Source organism: Geospiza fortis, unplaced genomic scaffold (assembly GCF_000277835.1).
Source record: "Geospiza fortis unplaced genomic scaffold, GeoFor_1.0 scaffold292, whole genome shotgun sequence".
Lineage (NCBI taxonomy): Eukaryota > Metazoa > Chordata > Aves > Passeriformes > Thraupidae > Geospiza > Geospiza fortis.
The window spans coordinates 1,070,349-1,089,370 of NW_005054482.1; the positions used below are offsets into that span (position 1 = coordinate 1,070,349).

At 38.0% G+C, this 19,022-nt stretch overlaps 1 protein-coding gene across 1 annotated transcript in view; it reads left to right on the top strand.

Annotated features, from left to right (window-relative positions):
- Positions 1 to 19,022, top strand: part of C2CD5 (C2 calcium dependent domain containing 5) — a 50,053-nt gene that overhangs the window by 19,295 nt on the left and 11,736 nt on the right. Inside the window, exons 10-15 of the mRNA XM_031063134.1 lie at positions 11,862 to 11,976; positions 13,657 to 13,752; positions 15,443 to 15,634; positions 16,374 to 16,560; positions 17,543 to 17,707; positions 18,034 to 18,174. Of these exons, the coding sequence (XP_030918994.1) occupies positions 11,862 to 11,976; positions 13,657 to 13,752; positions 15,443 to 15,634; positions 16,374 to 16,560; positions 17,543 to 17,707; positions 18,034 to 18,174 (896 nt within the window). The remainder of the gene's footprint in view (positions 1 to 11,861; positions 11,977 to 13,656; positions 13,753 to 15,442; positions 15,635 to 16,373; positions 16,561 to 17,542; positions 17,708 to 18,033; positions 18,175 to 19,022) is intronic.

Sequence of the window (19,022 nt, forward strand, 5' to 3'; positions counted from 1 at the left end):
AGGGCATTGCAGAGAGCCATTGAGGCTCAGAAAATGAGTTACTCAAAGGTTGTGGTTTTGGTGAGAAACCTTTCAGCTAATTAAAGTAGTAATAAAAATGCTTTGAATCAGTAACTCTGCACTGAAAACCAGCTTTAAGTTATTGAGGGGTTAATTAATTTTTTGCCGGTTTTTGTGATTAAAACTTGATGCAATTTTTTCCATTCAAACAAAAATGAGATGAAATGCTTGATCTTAACTATGAATGTTTTCCCATTTTCAGCTCCTTGAAATCTTTAAGGACTAGTGACTGCAGCTCACAACGTGGTTTTTAACCTTTACAGTTTTGTTTCTGTTCCTAAAAGCCTTTAGTGGACATTACTTGAAGATTTTTATTTATTCTTTTCCTGGGATCCCCAGCACAAGAACATGTATGGTTTGCATGTCGTAGTTCTAATGTTAGAACTGAGTGACTTTTGGCTCTGAAGACTTGGTTGGTTTAGTCACTGAGACCAGATGAGGAATGCTTTGCAAAAAGCTGGAGTTGACAGTGCACTTAAAAATGCAGAGGAGAGGAAAAATAGCACTTGTAGTGGTTTTGCATGCACTAGTCAGGAGTAATAAAAGGAAGTTTATGCAAATACATCCTTAAAAACAAGTACAAAAAAACAAATCTTTTCCTTTTCTTCCTATGGCCCAAGGCAAGCAGTTCTCCAGGCAGGTAGATCAGATTGTTGCTGATCTGAACATTCAGTAAACTGGAAACATGTGATTAAATCCAAGACTTAATTTGAATTAGATCCTCCTTGTTTAAGGGATTTTTTTTTTCAAGTATATTAGTGCACAATGTTGCTCTTTTGTTTTCCTATTCTAAGATCTATTTACACAGTGAAGAAAAGATTAAAAGAAATGTCAGTATATAATTAATATGCGAGTCTTTCTTTGCCACAAAGTTATTTTATGATTCTGTCTTTCAACAGATTTCTGATACAGGTCTCTTATGTGCAAAATTTACTGTGTGATAGATATAAGACAGAATATTTTAAAAAAAATATTTTGCCCAGAAGTTTTAAAAACTAATTTCTTGTATTATGCACTCCTTCCTTTTTGCCAGCTGACTGGAAGCAGTATAAGCCATAAGGCAAGAAGAGATGTGTGTTTGCAGAGCTGCAGCGTTTCTGTGAGACTTGCACATTGCTCCTGACAAGTGAATGTAAAATGCATGATCCTTGGAGCTCACATTGCCAAATAGCAGGAACAAAAGGGGGAATGGAGGCACATGGCTGTGGGAGGGAAGGTGGAGGAGTAGGAAAAAATTCTGATATAGTTATGATTGTGAAGCATTTGAGTCAAATAAGTCTAAAATGTTAAAGGAAGCAAGAAAACTGGCAAAATAATGAATCAGGAGAAGGTGGAAGAGGAGAGAACGTTTGCAGGTGGATTAAGAGCTTGCCAATAGGACCAAAGTGCCAAATACTGTCCACGTTGGTCGCCAGTGCCAGACTGCTATAGCATGCTCCTTTTTCCCTTTCTATTTCAGCCTCTGATTAACTCTGCTGTCTGTGTCTTTCCAGTTCCTGTGGAGTGGTGTTGTCAATTGTGCTCTTGTTGGTAGTTTTTTCACTATTCTGCTGCTATAACTGATCTACTAATTTGCTGTTTTGAACTCAGCCTTTGTCGGAATTATGGGTAACACAAGATCATACAAACTGCTAGACTGGAATAGTTTCAATTCAGGTATTTTATTAGTCATTCAGTACTACATATGCTGACAGAAATTATGGCAGCTCAGTGAAGTTATTAGAAATGCTCTAGGATATTTAGGTTAATGCTTCAAATTTAAATCTATTTAATCATCAAATGCCTAAATGTCTTGTTTTCATGCTGTTAAAGACTTTAAAATTACAAAACATTGTTTTAGTATAAAATAGTATTGCTAAGATTAATTTGTTATCCATCTGGAAAGCTGAATGTTCAGATGTTTATTTAGTAGTCACTTTCAGCTCAGCACCATGAAGGAAGTAATTTAGGATAAGAGAATGTATCCTTCCTTGCACAGTTGGGATCGTGTCAGGTGTGATTTTTTTGTTTCTTTGTTTGGTTTGGGGTTTTTTTGTGTAATGAGTTTTTGGGTGTTTATTTTGGCCTATTGGTTTGATTTGGGGGAACTCTTAGTTAGTGCAAGCCCATGCAAAACAAAACTTTCTTCAGCAAAGGCCTTCCTCCTGTTAATTTCAGGAAATCAATGGATGTGTTTGTTCTTAATACTAGCTCTAAAATAATAGTTGTATTATAGATAATGATAGATCTAAAAAATATCCAAGAAAAATAGAGAACTATCAGTTTAAAGACAAGGGTAGTATGTAGCCCAGGTTCATAAAGCTTGTATTGTAAAATGCAGCCAGTTACAGGACTTTAAACATAATTATCTGAACTTTTTAATCCCTTCATTACACAGCTTGAAAAAAGCCCCAACATTCTTACATTTTTATGCAGTTTTAGTAATCACAGTGTATAACTTCCTTAGGCAGCTGCAGAAGGAATGGATGCGCTGGTGCAGCCTAGTTGCAGTGAAGATTTCTGTCGTGTTTTCCCTGTGGAAAGATAGCATGGTGTGGAAAGGGGCAGGAATAAATTCCTGCACAGAACATCTGAGCCAGTAGCACTTGTCAGACTTGGGTGTTTATAAAGCTGGCACCATAAGAGGTACAAAGCTGACCTATGAGGGCTTGCTTCCCCCAGACACTCTTCTTGATAATTCACTCTTGCTATGCAGCTCTGTATCACGCTCTGAAATTCAGTTTAAATATGCAGTTATTAAAAACCAGACATTTTTCATTCTGCAAATTGTTCAAAAGTAGGGAGAGCTTAAAAACTATTGGCTCATTTATATTGTTCCTTTTACAGTAAGCATCCTTGAAAACTATGATTATGAGCTTTTCTGATTTTGTTTGTTTTCTTTGCTTGCTCTAAAGTGATAATCTTCTAAAATTAACATTCAGTATATAAAAGAATATTGTCAAATTCTCAGGTCTGTGATTGGTATGGCACAGTCTGATCCAAGGTGTTAAAAATGTGTTGAAATTTTTGTGTTTTGTGTGTTACCTTGAAAAGTTGGGATTCATTTTTGCTTCTTCCAGACTGTTTAGTGGGATGTTTCTATTGAAAGAATTTTATTAGAATAATGGAGTAAATGAGTTTATGTACTGACACTAAACATGCCTTGAAGTAGGTGAGACAGTGATCCACAATGTAAGATTAGAAGCAAAGTGCAAGTCAGGAATTCAGTTCTTGGCAGAATATCCACAACTGTTGTCTAAATTTTTTAGAGATTAGGAAAATGCATGTGCATTTCTGTGTCTATAAAACATATTCCCCAGAGGTGTTGGTTGAAATAGAGAGGTCCAAAGCAAGGAGTACCTGTGCAGTTAATGCCTGCAGAGAGCTGGCAGTGTTTGTGTAGCTGTGGTGTGTCAGTAGGAGAGCAGGTTCCTGGAAGTGTGGATGGGCTTTAATCACAGCCATAAGTGGGCTAAAATCATTTTCCTTTTGGAAAACATTCAGGCTTCATTTCACCTTGCTTAGTAACTGTTTAATGCAGAAGGGTTTTTTTAAATTTGTCTTGACAATGATTTAATTGTATGTAAAATACAGCAGGAGCATCCAGTGGTAGGGAAACGTCAGAGATTTGAAGGTGCTTGAAAATCAAACGTGGAAGTAAAGACTTGACTATTTCATGAATGGAAAAGAAGCTGCTTAAGTATCTGGGAATTGCATATAGTTCAATGAAGAATTGTTTAAATGTTTGTAAAATACAAAAAGATGGATATGAAGATGAATTCACAAAATGAAAGTAGGGAGTTGAGCACAGATTCATAGAAAAGAGGACACAGTACAGTGGAAGATAGTCTCTGGGGCTGTCTCTGGGAAAGACTCAGCTCTAAGGATAAAAATATGCAAGGAATCCTCCATGCAGGAGGCTGGATCTTTGTTCAAGGATGGCACTGAGGTTAAACACAGAGCACAAAGGAGGCAGTGCAAGAACTTGCTGAATAGAGGCTGCTTTTCCACGTGGCTGTTTCACAGCACCAGCATATCGTTTCTCACACAATTAAATTTTACACTCCTCGTTCAGGAAGCTGCTCCAGCAGTGCATCTCCACCTCCAGTAGTCAGAATATGGGAAGACAAAAGATTATTAAAACCTTCCTAAGCATCTCCTGAGCTCCATGTGCGATATCCAGTCCCACTGTTGGAGTGTGAAATTCTCCAGAGTTAGTTTTGCGTATGAGGAAACACAAGAGGAAAGCTTGGCTGTGTTTTGTTTCTGTAACTGAATGTTTTTCTTCCACAGAAATACAGAGAAAGTGCAAATTACATTTCCAGCTGCTTTCTGGGGTGTCAGGGTGGCCCAGTTGTGGGAACACAGCAGGAAATGTCAGAATGTGCCTGTTGGTGTCTGGTGTGCTTATCCTTCAGACCAAGTAGTGAAAGCCCCAGCATTTTAAGGTTGACCTCTTGCCTTTTCTTGGAGAACTTCCAGGTTGGCTTCTTGCCCATCAGTGTGTGTTGAATGAAAATGGGAGGTTAAAGCAGTTGTCAGAGGCTTTTTCTGAAAAGAGTGAGGGGTGTGATGTTCCCCAGTAATAATTTAGTCCAGTTTTCTGCAGCCTTTCCAGAGGAGTGAGTGTTCCCAAGTCATTTCTATGGGTAATGTGAATGGTGTTTGAATATTATTTCTGGAAGCAGATACACCCTTATGTCAATGAAATCATTTCCATTGGAACTGTGCTTGTTTTATTTGAGAGTTCTAAGTAGGTATTTATGTAACTGAAAGAAAGGGTGGTCACTGAGCACAGAACAGTATTCACATGTTCTGTTAGAGATTGGTAAATAAAGTTGGCATTTCAAATCCTTGTTTAGAATTCGTTGCCTACCTAAGTAATGCTATTTCATACTGCTTTGAAACTCTTCCTAAATTCTGGCTAATGGTGTGAAAGCCAATAGAAACTTTTTTTTTGTAGAAGTGCTCCAAAAAAGCCATTGCTTATTGCACAACTACACTTTGGTTTTGAATTGATAGTACACAAGAGAGAGAACCTTGGTCTGGCAAAAATTGCATTTTTGCACATAACTTGTCGTAATTTCAAAATACAGGGCTTGACTAAAACTATTGTCTTCATAAAATTTCCTTCATGGATTGCATTGAGTATTTTCAGCCTTGTGGTATTTGCTTCTGTGGTTGCAAACATACAGTTGTAGAACTATCTGGCTCAAAATGTGTTATTGTTAAAAGAGAACCAGGATGGTTCTGGTTGGACCAGCACCTTCCTAACTGCCACATAATTACAGCTGAACAGGGCCTTGTAAAATGTCTGCTGGGGTTTTGTAGGAGGACACACAGGCAGAGAACCCAAATTCTAACTGACTGCAACAGGATTGCAGCAATAACTGATAAATGTCAATGGATAATAAATGTGAGGCACAAGAGATTTTCTTTTCAAGTCTCCTTGCATCCAGGAGTTCAAAGAGGCTTCTCTGCCAAGTTTGTCTTAAAGCAGAATCAACAGTTGTGAGTGCACAGAAATAATGAATGCAGAGGTTCTGTGTTCCTGAGGAGCGCAGACAAGGAATAGGAAATTCAGTGCCAGTGTCCTTGCATACCAACTGATGCCATCCCCTTCCTGCAGCAATAAAGAGATAAAATGGGGTTTAGAAAGCCCTGTCCTGTTACACAGCTCTGGGTAACAGCCCCTGGTTGTAGCTTTTGAAGCTTTTCTTTGAAGATGGCTCATGTTTTAAAATAGGTTGTACTGATTGTGCCAAGGTGACAAAGCAACAGAGACACAAAATAGAATAAGTAGTTTCTTTATTACCTGCTGAGTCACCATTCTAGGCTGAATTACTGAAATAATCACTAAAAGCTGGAGTAACAAAGGCACATATTTATGCACGGAAATTATTTTCCAGAGGCAAATTTATTTCCTGTATGTAATGTTTTCTAATTTCTGGGCAGTGTTTTTGAGCTTTTATAATCCTAAGTATGATGCAATTTAAACCTTAATTTTTAAGTATTTCAATTTTTATTATGTGTTTGTTTAGTTTTTAATACGTTCTGAATATATTTTTTTTCTCCAAATCCCTTATATTTTGACATTATATTTTTCATTTTATTTAAGTTGTATCACATGGTGTTTTATTTTCTTTTTGCTCTGCACTAAATTATTACTGCTGCTTTTACATTATTACAAGATTTTTTTTTTTTAGATGCTATTTTTTTCAGTTTGTGCTCTTCCCATCAGACTTTCATCTACAATTAAAAGCAAAATTACAGCCACTGTTGTGGCTGTATTAAGCCATAAGGGGAACAACCATTCTGCTTCTTCATGTTGGAGTATATTTTGGGATTGCAACTATCACTCCTCAACAGTGAGCTGCCACTGAAAGGAATGATATATGGAATTTTCTGCGTGGTTTCTCTTGGAGACTTGGTGCTCATGTGGCCTGACTGGCCCGGTAGAAAACTGCCCTGCACATGAAGGGGTTTGTGTTTCATCAGCCAGCCAAGGTCTCATCCTGCAAATGCAGTTTCATCTGAGTGTCCTCAAAATTGTCTCCTGAGTGATGAAGGATTCCTTCCTTTCCAGCCTTGTGTTGCTCATTCAGCAGTCTGGGTTTAAGGGGTGAGGTGTGTGCTGCTCTCTGACTCCCTCTGCCACAGGAGCCCTGGCAGGCTGGAGGTTTTGTGTGGAGTTTGCCCTTGCAAGAGCAAGTGCCGTTCCCTTTGGGTGTGGTTACACTGTTTCCTGCTAGTTTAGTGTATCCTAGTTTTCCTTTGATGTATCCCTGCAATCTACTTCCTTCACTTGCTGGAACAAAGTTTTCATGTGTACATCTTTTAGTCTTAAAGGTGAATATGGGGAGTAGCATTTCTAAACAAGGATGGAGTGGCTTGGAAACTGTTTTGAAAGTTTTAGGGTAATCTGCTGTAGGTTTGATTATTTGCTACCTGAATTTTGTGTTAATCTTTACAGACCAGAGGATTTGTGTTTCTGTACAGTTATTTAGTTGTTAAATGTTTTAGAAAATTGATAATGTCAATGTTAATGGGATAACCAGAAAGGATTAAATAAAACTGCAAGGTCCAGGGAGGGTCCCTTATAAACCTAACAAAGGTGTCTGTTAAAAAAACCCAACCAGCCAAACCTACAGGAAAATACCACACATCTTTCTGTATGAGCTGTTAGTAGGTTTTTAATTAGGAAAATATAAAAATAAGGGAATATTGAATGTGTGGATAATGGCTTTGCCTAGTGAAAGATTCAAAGATTGAGTTTGAAAGAATATTGACCTCCATTGCCATTTTGAAACAACAGAACAATGACTCATTTATAGATGGTGAAAATTTTCCTCGGGTGGTTGTCCTCCTCCTGTCAGAGTATTGCATTACGCATGTAAATATTTCCTCACTTATGCAATGTAAAAGTGGTTGAAATGAATCAGACAGTCCCTACTTTGGAGCAATTTCCTCAGGCTGTCTAAGGATTCAGCTTTAAGGATACAGCAGCTCTTGGGTATGAACAGTGTCATCAAAAGGCCATTCTTCTTAATCTGTCTTCAGTTTCAAAAATCTATTTGGACTAGCAAAATGCAGCTTCTGGCTAAATCTTGAAAGAACCTGGACAAGTGAAGCTCTAGCAAATAACTTGGGAAAACTTATGGATCAGAGAGTGATAGTGTCTAGGTGAAAGATATACACAGGATATTGTGCCCTGGATAGTGCAGCTCAAGCTTGTATTCTAAAGGAGCTGGGTGACTTGGTGGTGGATAGAGCTAGCTCAAAGAACATGCCAGGTACAGAAGTGCTGGTTGTGTCCTGTAAAACTGCTGAATAAAATCTGTTTGGAAGGTTCCAGTTGGAGGAGGCTTGAGTTGGCACGATTTTTATAGAACACTCTACTTTTGACAGCATTGTTTCTCAAGTCCTCAACCAAAGAAACAGTGTGCTTTGCTTCCACTTGGTTATAAATATCCTGCCAATTTGGAAACATTAATGCAGTAAGTTTAGTGTTCAGCCTTTGGTTTCCCACAAAGGGGACATAATTAGCAGTGGAATTTCCTGCAAACCTTTCTGCTTCAAGTTGTAGAGAACCCTTGGTCCAAAGGACTGGGTACATTTGCTAGAAAAGCTTGTGACTGAGTGCTCTGTATGCTTGCCTTCTTGCTTCCACCTAGAATCCAGGGCCATTACTTTCTGTAACCATTTCAGTGAGCTGCCATAGTTTTCAGTCTGTACTGTCACCTGATCCAAGCATGCGCCAAAATTCCCACCGTTTCTGGCTCCTGTCTGCTGAATCTGCTTTGCAAACCCTCAGCTCTTGAGCTTTTGCCTCAGCAAAACAGCCAACAGGCACTCCGTGGAGTGTGCTGGACACATGCCATCCTGCTTCCCTAACTCCTCTAATTGTTTATGTAAATCCTTAGCTTTACTAAACTTGTAAATGCTACGACAGCATCCCCATGTGAAATTGTGTGGCTCATGTGTCAAAAAAGGCTGCTTGTGAAAATCTATGTCAGAAGAATATGAATGCTACACATTGCACTGCATTCAGTGTTTCGTATCAACCTATTATTGCGATGTCATGGTGTTTGATTTTAATTGTAGAAAATTATTTTGTGTTTTAATACGCAAAGGTAAGTTCATGTAAACTGAATGTACAGTATTTATATATAAATATAATGATTATTGGCCTCTTTCTGGAAGAAAAAAATAGTCAAATGTCTTAAGCAGAGGTCACAGTCTTCTTTACAAACAATTGTTTCTGCATGACTCTTATAGAAATATTTGGTCTTGTACGATAAGAAATTGTTGGATTCTTTGAAAGATATTGGGCCTGATCCTGTTAACACTGAAGACGATGGCTGGAAAATGCTTCTTACCTCTCAAAAGAATGAAAATGATCCATTATATTTCTGTAGTTAATAGTTTTTTTAGTGAGGATATTGAACAGGTTCTTAGAATAAAGGGTTAAATGTTGTTTTAGTAAGACACAGCGTTGAGCGACTTCACGACAGTATGTGTTTCCATAATGGTAAGGTGTCCTTGTAGATGTTAGGTAAGAAAATTGTTACATCTCTTAAGTTCAAAAATTTAAACTATAAATTTTTGTAGAGGAAAGCTAAACGTTTGCATAGAATTTGGGACCCGTCATTTTTCTACCTTTTATGTTCACTTTAAGGATCCCTGTTTCCTTTCAGCATCTCATTCCATTTCAGTTTTCACTGTGGCTACATTCCTTTTCAATGTCATTCTTGTCTTTATCACTCTTACCATTATTTCACAGCACTTTTTGTGTTCATCCTCAGTCACTTCACCTGTTGCTAACTCTCAAATCCTCATCATGACTTGACATTTTGTTGCACTTTGACTTTGAAGTGTCACTGGTGATAAGTAGAAGCAGTTTTTGCCAGATGGAACCAAAAGGTGTAAAAAGTTGTAGTTTTGAAAATTGACACTTTTTTGTCTAGAACAAAGGGTGTTTCTTCTTTGCAGGTGTTTTTCTGTGAGGTACAAGAATTTGTGTGGCTGTTCGGTCAATGTTTATAGCCAGCTGCCTGTGGCCCAGTCTCACTGAGCAGGTGTTTTTCTGCATGGTCAGAGAGCCACTTGTGCTGCTACTTAGACTTTTCATGTACAAGGAGAAACACATGGCTTATCAAAACAATCTCTGGCCCATGACTGGAGGGGAGAGGAGGAATTGCTCCCAAGATCCATGTCCCTGTCACCAAAAAGAGTTAAAAAGAACTTTGACACAGAATGTACTTGTGTCTCACGTCCTCCGTACACTCTGAATTTGTCAGATGATGTAGCCTGGCCTTACAATCCCTTTCCAGAGATTCTCCAACTAGCCCTGCTGCTGCTCCCTGCTGCCATCAGAGCAGCCTGTGTCCAGAGGGGTACCTGCAGAGAGAAGGCATTTCCCATTTTCTGTACCACCAGTGGTCCTGAGAGCTGAGCTGGGGACCTCCAGCCCTGTGTGTGATAGGTTATTTCCGTGGGAATCCCAGGAATTCCAGAGCTGCTCCAGGAATCTGAGTCAGGATTGTTGAGTATCATCTCAAGCATTTATTGTCCCAGTCACTGAGAGGATTTAAACAGTGTTTTCACCCTGAGAGTGAAGTGCAGCCCCTCAAGAGCTGCACTGAAAAAACCTGCTCAAGTCACCTTGGATTACAGAACATGATTGATAGAGTTCATAGAAATCCCTTGCTTTGTGTCCTGACGTGTATATTTTTGTTCATTGCAGAGAACATTCCTAAGAACTCTCACTGTAAGGTTTTTTTCTGTTCAGTGTTTGTTTCTTAAAGCAAAGGTTGAATAAACTTTAGTCTGAGCATCCAGGCTGCTGCTGGTCAGTGTAGTGCTGTGAGTTGCACAAGCATTGCCATCTAAAGTTAGGTATAATTGAATATACAGACCTCTGCTCTTCCTTTGAATTAGAAAATGATCATTAGTTTAGTTTAGAAAAATTAGAGCCTAGTTCTAAATGCAAATTTGAGGTAAAGTCATGAATGAATACATCTTACTTTACAATATTTCTGTTTCAGTAACTTTTAAATTATGTGTATATCTGCATCTTGCATTTTTGTTTGTCATGTTGTGAGAGAACCAAGTGTATGATAATGTGGTTATCATACACTGTGTTGGTAAATATTCCTGGTAGTACAGGATTGGTTCCAAATAAATTCCAGGTTTTGACTCTGATATTTAAATTATGATTCAGCAAGGAGAACTCAGTAGCCAGTAGTTTGTGTCTGTGCTAAATTGGGTTAATTTCAGGGAAATTCCATAAGAATCTCTGTGCTCAGAACCCTTGGTAATGATTGTTACTGGTTTTCCCTTTTTTTATCAACAATTAACACAGTTGCTAACTACATTCATTGTAACAGGTAAGTTTTGAGAGAAGAGACAGCTGACAAATTCTAATTGTAAATTCAGTATTTGTTTGCTCCATGTGTAAAGAGCTTGTAAGGCAAGAGCTTTAGTTGTGGGGACTAATTGCTGAGCAGTTAAAAAATAAATGGACTGCATGAGCTTATTCTAGCAGGACACTCGTGTTGTGTTTTTGTATCTTGTAGTTTTCAAGAAAAGCAGGCAGGATATATTAACATGTGACCTTGGGGACAGTAAAGGTAATCTGAATCCATTTATGGCCATGGAGGGAAGGGGCAGTTTCCAGGATGCTGACTCAAAAAAGCACTGACAGCATACGTCCTGTATTTCTTCACGTTGGAAATGTAGAAGTAGTTTCAAATCCTTATGGCTTCTCACAGCTACAAGTGCCACAGAACTGTCTGCTTGGTTAGTGACTCAGTTTGGAACAGATATTTTCACAATCTGGTTAACAGAGAGAACTGCTTCCAGTAGGAAAACTTATTGGGGTTATTTCAGAGATACCAAGTGCACAGCAATGTGAAATATTAGTTTGCTACTAGAAATACTGTTTCATTACTGTTAGTTTCTCAGCATTACAGAGTATCTGATGTTAGACACTGCTCTTGTGTTGTTGGAAGCTGAGGGTGTGGTTTGGGGCTGAAAACAGGTAGAGACTGGAACAGTATCACAGTATGTCAGTGTTACCTGTCACATGGACAACAAGGAGAATGCAGGAATTTGTGAGAGTCTGCTCACGTGGGGGAGAAACAAGATAATGAGTGGAGAAGTCCTGTTAGTGTTTCCTTGAAGTGTATAGATAGGAAGGAATGAAAGTGTCCACACTGAAAGCCCGTGAATATGAAAACCTCAGCTTTTCAGGTTAATTGCATGAAGCTTTGTGTCAGCCTTGTCCAGAATAGTGAACTGATTTATACTTTGTCTTTCAGATGAACCCGAGACACGAGATGCCTGGTGGGCAGAAATCAGACAAGAAATAAAATCCCATGCCAAGGCATTGGGTTGTCATGCTGTAGTGGGCTACAGTGAATCAACCAGCATTTGGTAAATCATGATGATGATTTGATTTCCAAAATGCCTCAGAAAATGTATTTCATCATCAGTGGATTAAAAATTAACTATTCCAGTACAGGTGTTGGTACTGTCTATTCTATAACTACTTTACAGAGTTTAAGTGAGATTATAAAATTTCAGTATTAGGCATTTTTATATATGTTTAGATCTGGGGTTTAAGTTTTTTCTAATGAATGTTGCAATTTTTTTATTTTAAACTAAAGCTTACAATTTGTTTTGTAGTAACAATATTAATTTATCCATTAAGTTTTCTAAACCTAATCTACCTAAATAATTAAGACTGTTCCGAAAAGTATATGTATTGAAGTTTCATTATTGGATAACAACTGGCAGACCAGAACTTAAATGGACAATTTCACATTTCAGGCCCAAAAAAAAGCTTGTCCTGGAGCCAGGTGTGTCTGCTGATATTAAATAGAAAATTGCTCTGGTTCATTATTTTGAATTGCATTTGGGAAGTAGCAAGCAAATTCAAACATCTGAATTGATTTTCTTTCAAGTTGATTTTGCCTAAATATTTTAAGGTAAAAGCACTAAAAATTTGCTTTTTTAAGGAGAGAAGTTGGAAAAGTCTTGGTTTACCATATTTTCCTCAGTTACTCCATCAGTGAGGGATGAACACACCAACGTGAAGCATTTATTCCTTTGCTTGTCAGTCTCCTTGTAAAAAGCATGAATAGTTTGTATTCTTTTTCCTACCCTAACTACGGGGAAAGAATGTTTAGAGCATAGATAGGCAGTCAGGTATTTGATGCTTGCCTTTCTCTAAAGGAATAGAATGTGATAGTGTTTGATTATTGATAAAATATTTATTGGAATTGCCATACTTATTGCCAGTTCAGCTTTATTCCATGCTCAAAGCACAAGCCTGTGTAAGTACTGGTCTGCCAGACATGTTATGTTTGAAAAAGTATTTTGGAAAGAGAAACAACAACAAAAAGACAAGTGTATCATTCTAGAAAATGTGGGAAAGATTTTCTCTATCCTTTTTCCATATAGTATTTTATACTGAATGCTAGATGTTTGGTTTTTATTTAACAACTTGAGAATTATTAAAGCTCTGGAGTCATTCTGAGAGCTTGAACTCTGCTAAATCCTAAGTATGGTTGTTTACTTTACATGCAAAATGTACCATTTTTGTAACTCTTCTTAGTAAAATTTTACTGTTTTGCCACTTTTTGTCCTTCAAGAAGCACCCTTGTCAGTGTTGAGCTATAACTTCATTTTGAAAATTGAAAGTTAATAAGATGCTGAGGCTCTCAACTTCCCTTTTACTTTGGTAAAAAATTATGCCTTGGTTTTTTTAATGTTTATTTGGTTTGCTGTATTTCTTTGCATTGTTAACCACATAACTGAAAACCATATTTAAACCTGGTTAGCCTTTATCTTGTTCTGTTATTTGTAACATGAGGCAAAGCTCTTTAGTCTTCCTGTGCAATCCTCCTTCACCTTGTGCTTAGGCAATGGTTATGGTTTAAATCCCAGAAGAGGATTGTGAGTTTTAATGGGTGAAATTGCACAAGTGCACAGAACTAGCGGTGATGTTGAACTTCACTGAGACTTGTAGTAGCCTTTGAATGTGATGATTTGCTATAAAAGCAGCCAGCAAGCAGTAGGAATTCACTGTGTTGTTGTTCTTTTCTCTTATAGTGAAGAGGTCTGTATTTTGTCCGCATCTGGCACAGCAGCTGTACTGAACCCTAGGTTCCTTCAGGATGGCACCATGGAAGGCTGTTTGGAACAAAGGTTGTCATGGCAGCCTGGCTTCTTTTCCATAGGGTCAGAGAAGGGAGAGGTTGATTTTTTTCCTCAGAGCCAAGATAGTTCTTCTCTATTAGGGTAGGTTACAGTGTTACAGTGCAGGATGCGGGACCAACCACTTTACTGCTTTTCACTAACAACAACCACCACAGGAGTAATGGAGCTCTGCACCCAATTAGATACTCTGTTTTTATTTCTAACAGTCTCAATAAGGTAACACGTTTGACTACTAACACAGACCATAACTCAGTTTTCTCCTTTGCTGCTCTTCAGGTCTCTTTTCTCTATTTTTTATCACCGTAAAAAATGACAGATGTTTGATAACTTACATAAGCCAAAAGTGGCTGTGTCTGTAATGTGTGTATATGTGCTCCATTAAATATTATTTATGTGTGGGAGATAAAGTAGCTTGGTTATTAAACAAATATGATGCCAGGTTTTTCCAAAATAGGTATGTGTTTGTTGAAGTTGGTGAACAAAAGCATGAAACTGAAGGCCAAACATGAAGTTTCCCTTTGTTTCTGCTCTTGCAAATAGAATTTGAAGCATGAGCATTGCCACAAAGTTATTTTTGGGGAAAAAAAGATTAATTAATGCTTATTGGTAATTTATTATGTGTCAGGGTAGTAATCAAATATTTCAAGGGATAATTATAGTTGTAAGCAAGGCTATTCCTTACACTTTAGCACTTGCATTGCTTTTTCCATAATAAACCAGTCAACATGGTTTATTTAGAATTTATTATTCTTTTACTTTGTTAGCAGAAGACCATTGTCTTCTAGTGTAGATAGAGTTTTAAAAACTGTAGCCAGAACTAAAATACCTGGTTTTGTAGTCACTATATGACGGAGAGAAAGAAATAGCATATTTGTAATAGAAAGAAAATATCACTTTTTCAAAATGTGTATATGGGCTACTAAGAGTCTTGGCATGGATTAGAAGTGCCAGGAGGAGGTAAAACAGACAAAGCTCAGGCTCAACACAAAATCTGTTTGCCAAAGTCTTATGATAACTAATCTTCCAGATCTGTGAGACTTGCTTAAGCACCTCTTCAAAATCCCTGAGGAGAATTGTTGATGTGAAACAGAATCCATTTGCAGTGATGCAGTTGGCCTGTGCTTTCCCTGTTCTTATTTTTGTAGGGGTCATTCCTGGGTATTCCTCATGGGGGGGGAGAGACTGTGTTATAAGGAAATAATTCATTTTACCTTATTGTGCTGCTTCTCAGAAGGATGATTGGTTTGTTGTTTGTATTCTATTCTTATGGAGATTTGGGCACAATGAAAAAAAGAGAATTTTTGGTGTGTTTGGTACAGGAAATTCTGTGTACAAGTGTTGTATCATGGATTTCATTTGAAAGTTACACTGCTTCAAGCCAGTTCAGTGATGTTACAGGTTTTTATGAATTGTTGGTCACCGAATGGCCTTTTTCTCAATCCCTGCATAAGAAGTTTCAATGCAAGTTTTATTGTTAGCATTTGAGCAAGTAGTGTGCCCCCTTTTCTTCTTGTAGTCAGTATATTGTAATGCTTGTCACATGGTGTAATGGAGCAGAGTTCAGCTGTGGTGCATGATGTGAGTAGGTCTCTGTAGGTGTTTATTTGCATGTGCACTTACTGAGCATGGTTAACAAGATGCAGAGGTTTTAAGCTCTCTCTCCATAATGTATTTTTAGGATTGAAGAAGCTTCACCACCAGGTTGTGGATTTTGCCATATCCCATATGATGAGTTGAACATGCCATTTCCTGCTCACCTCACTTACTGTTACAACTGCAGGAAGCAAAAAGTTCCTGATGTCCTTTTCACCACAATTGACCTTCCTGTGGAGGCAATAGTTGTTGGGAAGGGATGTCTTATTCAAGCCAGGTATCTGTCTAAGCGCTTCCTTAGTCTAGTAAAGTTTTGGAGACCTCTGAAAGAATTCCTGTTGTTAAAATCCAGTGTGTCACCAAACCTTATAAAACATAAAATTGGCGTGTGTTCTTGAATGACATTTCTCTCTGAAAGTATTGCTGCACTGGTGTGGGCTTTGAATTTCAGCTTGTAGGACTAAACCCAAAGAGGGGAAGATGACTAACATATAATCAGAGATGGGATTGCTATGCTCTGTTTTGTTCTTTTCAGATAAATATGGCTAATGCTTTAGCTATGAGGGCCCTTGGGTTTGGTTTGGTTTGGTTTTGGGATTTTTTACTTCCTTCCAATGTGTGACTTGAATAACTGTATTAATAGGAATTTTAAGAGTTCTACCACTAGAAATTGCAGTAGTAATTTTCTGTGCTTGTGCCTGAAATGTTTGAGGCTTGCAAGAGAAGATGTTTGCATGAGGGCTCTTACTAGAAGAAAAGCTGAAAAAAGAAACTTTCAGAAGGCACTGTCTCAAGGAGTTCTTGTAAAGAGCTGGCACTTTATTGCACTGTTGCAGCAATCTAGAGGAATTGCAAAGAAGCTGCACTAGGTTACCCAGTGAGGAGGGAATTGCAGATGGTCCAGGAATTGGAAAGAAGCTGCACTAGGCTATGCAGTGAGTGAGGAGGGAATTGCAGGTGGTCCCTTGGAGCCTCCCCAGACCTGTCAGAGCTCTCTCTGTGCTCCTGTGTTCCAGGCTGTGCCGGCTGAAGAAGAAAGCTCAGGCTGAGGCAAATGCCACCTCCATCAGCAACCTCCTGCCCTTCATGGAGTATGAGGTGCACACACAGCTGATGAACAAACTCAAGCTGAGGGGAATGAATGCCCTCTTTGGGCTGAGAATCCAGATCACCGTGGGGGAAAACATGCTGATGGGCTTGGCAGTAAGTACTGCTGGGATCCCGGGGCGGTTCTGCTTTCTTACACTGTTTTTTCAGGAAGACATGCCAGTGTTGTGGGATTCAGAGTCATCAGACATTAAAATGTCATTTTTAGAGCAAGTATCTTAATTATTGTAAAATCAGGACAGACTTGTCTTTCATAAGCAGAAGAAGAAGATTCACATAGCTTGAAAATGGTAAAAGACAAGATGATTAGAAAGGGGATGAGAGGAAAAGAAACTTCAAACAGTTAAATGGCACAAATTGTGGAAAAATGATGGTATTCTTTAAAGATCCTGTCAAAGAGATCCCTGTTCTTCAAATTGAGTTTGCAGTTCCATGACAAATAAGGTCAATTAAGCTTGTCAGGAAATAATTTGGTTATTTGGCAACAAGGGGAAGTTCTGTTGCCTCTTCTTTGATGGAGCTGAAGAAATAAATTATAGATTTGAGAAAGTCAAGACATGTTCATTAACAATATTTTCTAACCCCATTCTTTCATGCTAGATTAGAATAGTGAATATGCTGCTTCTTCCTGCATCAGGGGATGCTTGGGTAATTCTGGCTGCCATCTTCTTTTGTCTTTCATGATCTGTTTCCTGAAAATAGAAATAGGGTTGTCACAGCCTCACTGATGCTGTGGATGGTTTGGCCAAATTTTAGATCTTCAAAAACTCAGAAAAACTTTTTGCTTATGCAAAACATACTGGGGCAGAGGCTTTAATTTTTAGTTTGTTTGGAATTTTTAGGCAAGTTTCAGAGTTCCAGCATGAAAAATGGAAAAGAGGGAGTTTTCTAAAAGAATAATGAAGTTTTTTTCGTAAGTGAACAGAAGAGAAAGATCTGTTTGTTTGTTTGCAAGAGATGCTGCTGTAATTTGCATGTTACAATGCTGTTTTAACATAAGCATTATGGAAAGCTTTATATGAAAATATTAGGAATTCATGCTCATATACTTGTCTTTTTCTTTGTGACTTTTTAAAAGTCTGCAACAGGGGTGTATTTAGCAGCTCTGCCAACACCTGGAGGTATTCAGATTGCTGGGAAGACTCCAAATGATGGCACCTATGAGCAGCACATATCCCATATGCAAAAGAAAATAAATGATACAATAGCAAAGAACAAGGAACTTTATGAGATTAATCCTCCAGTAAGTAAATCTTTGATTCTTAAAAAAATAAAGCATTTTGATTCAACTACATACACTGTATATCCATTTTGTCTTACTGAGTCACTTGGAACAGAAGTTTATTTACAAATAGAGATACAGACTTCTTTCACTGGATTTTGGAAAGCTGCTGGAATTTTCAGATCCCATTGCCACACAGCCAAATCACTGTGGTATTATTTAGATGTATTTCTCAGTAGAATGATTTTCAGAATGATCTGATTCATAGAATTGTTAACAGCTTGTGGAGAGTTTATTTTTCTTTTTAAGCTGGGCAGAACATCGCTTAATTCTTACATTCTTTTTAGGAGTTACCTGAAGAAATTATTGGGTCTCCCATTCCAGAGCCAAGACAGCGTTCCAGGCTGTTGAGATCTCAGTCAGAAAGCTCTGATGAAGTTACAGAGCTTGACCTTTCACATGGGAAGAAGGATGCTTTTGTCTTGGAGGTGATAAACATTTGCACTACTCATGTTCATACTTTTCTTCTCCTGGAATATATATTTTAAAAAATTTTCGTACTCATCTCCAAGAACAGTTCCTAAATTGTGTTATGATTTTTTCCTTGTGTATCAATAGAAAAAGGGAAGTATTAGATTTGCTTTGTCTCTCTTTTCCTTACTCTATTTGCTTAAAGCACAGCTCTGTCTACAGACTATCTGAAAAGAGATTGCCCTGCTGTTCATGAATATGTAGCAGTCTCTAGATTAATAATTAAGAGCTGTTAAGAAATGTCCCTCTGCTTGCTTCAAGCAGCAGATCAGACTAATCAAGAACTCAAGATCTATTTTCATAAACACTGAGGTTCTGTGTTGCCACACTTTATATCTAGCAAATAAAAAGATTGTATTTTCTTCCTGTTTCAAAGCTCTTACTGTGGCAGATGAACATTCAGAAGTATTAGTTTCCAGCATGGGTTGTATTCAGAGCATTCAAAAAATTGCATGTGCCAGGAGAGCACATCAAAGATTTTCTGAATTTCAGCTATTGCTTTTCAAATGTAAGGATTCACAACTTGTGACAATACCTTCCAGCTCTTTCTACAGCTGCAAGCAGAAGGAGCAACACCTGCAGATAAATAAAGGGTGTAGATTTCTGTTACCTCTCTCCACTGAAATTTTGGTTAGTTTTGGGTTGTTTTTTGAAGGAAAGAAAAAGACAACCCCTTTGACATGGAGAGGGAGAAGGAGCCACATTACTTGACAGAAACCCCTTCAATTCTGGAGTTAAATTATAAACCATTTCTAAAACACTTGATGAGGAAATGTTGGCAGTTATTGGTAAATGTGGGTCTCTC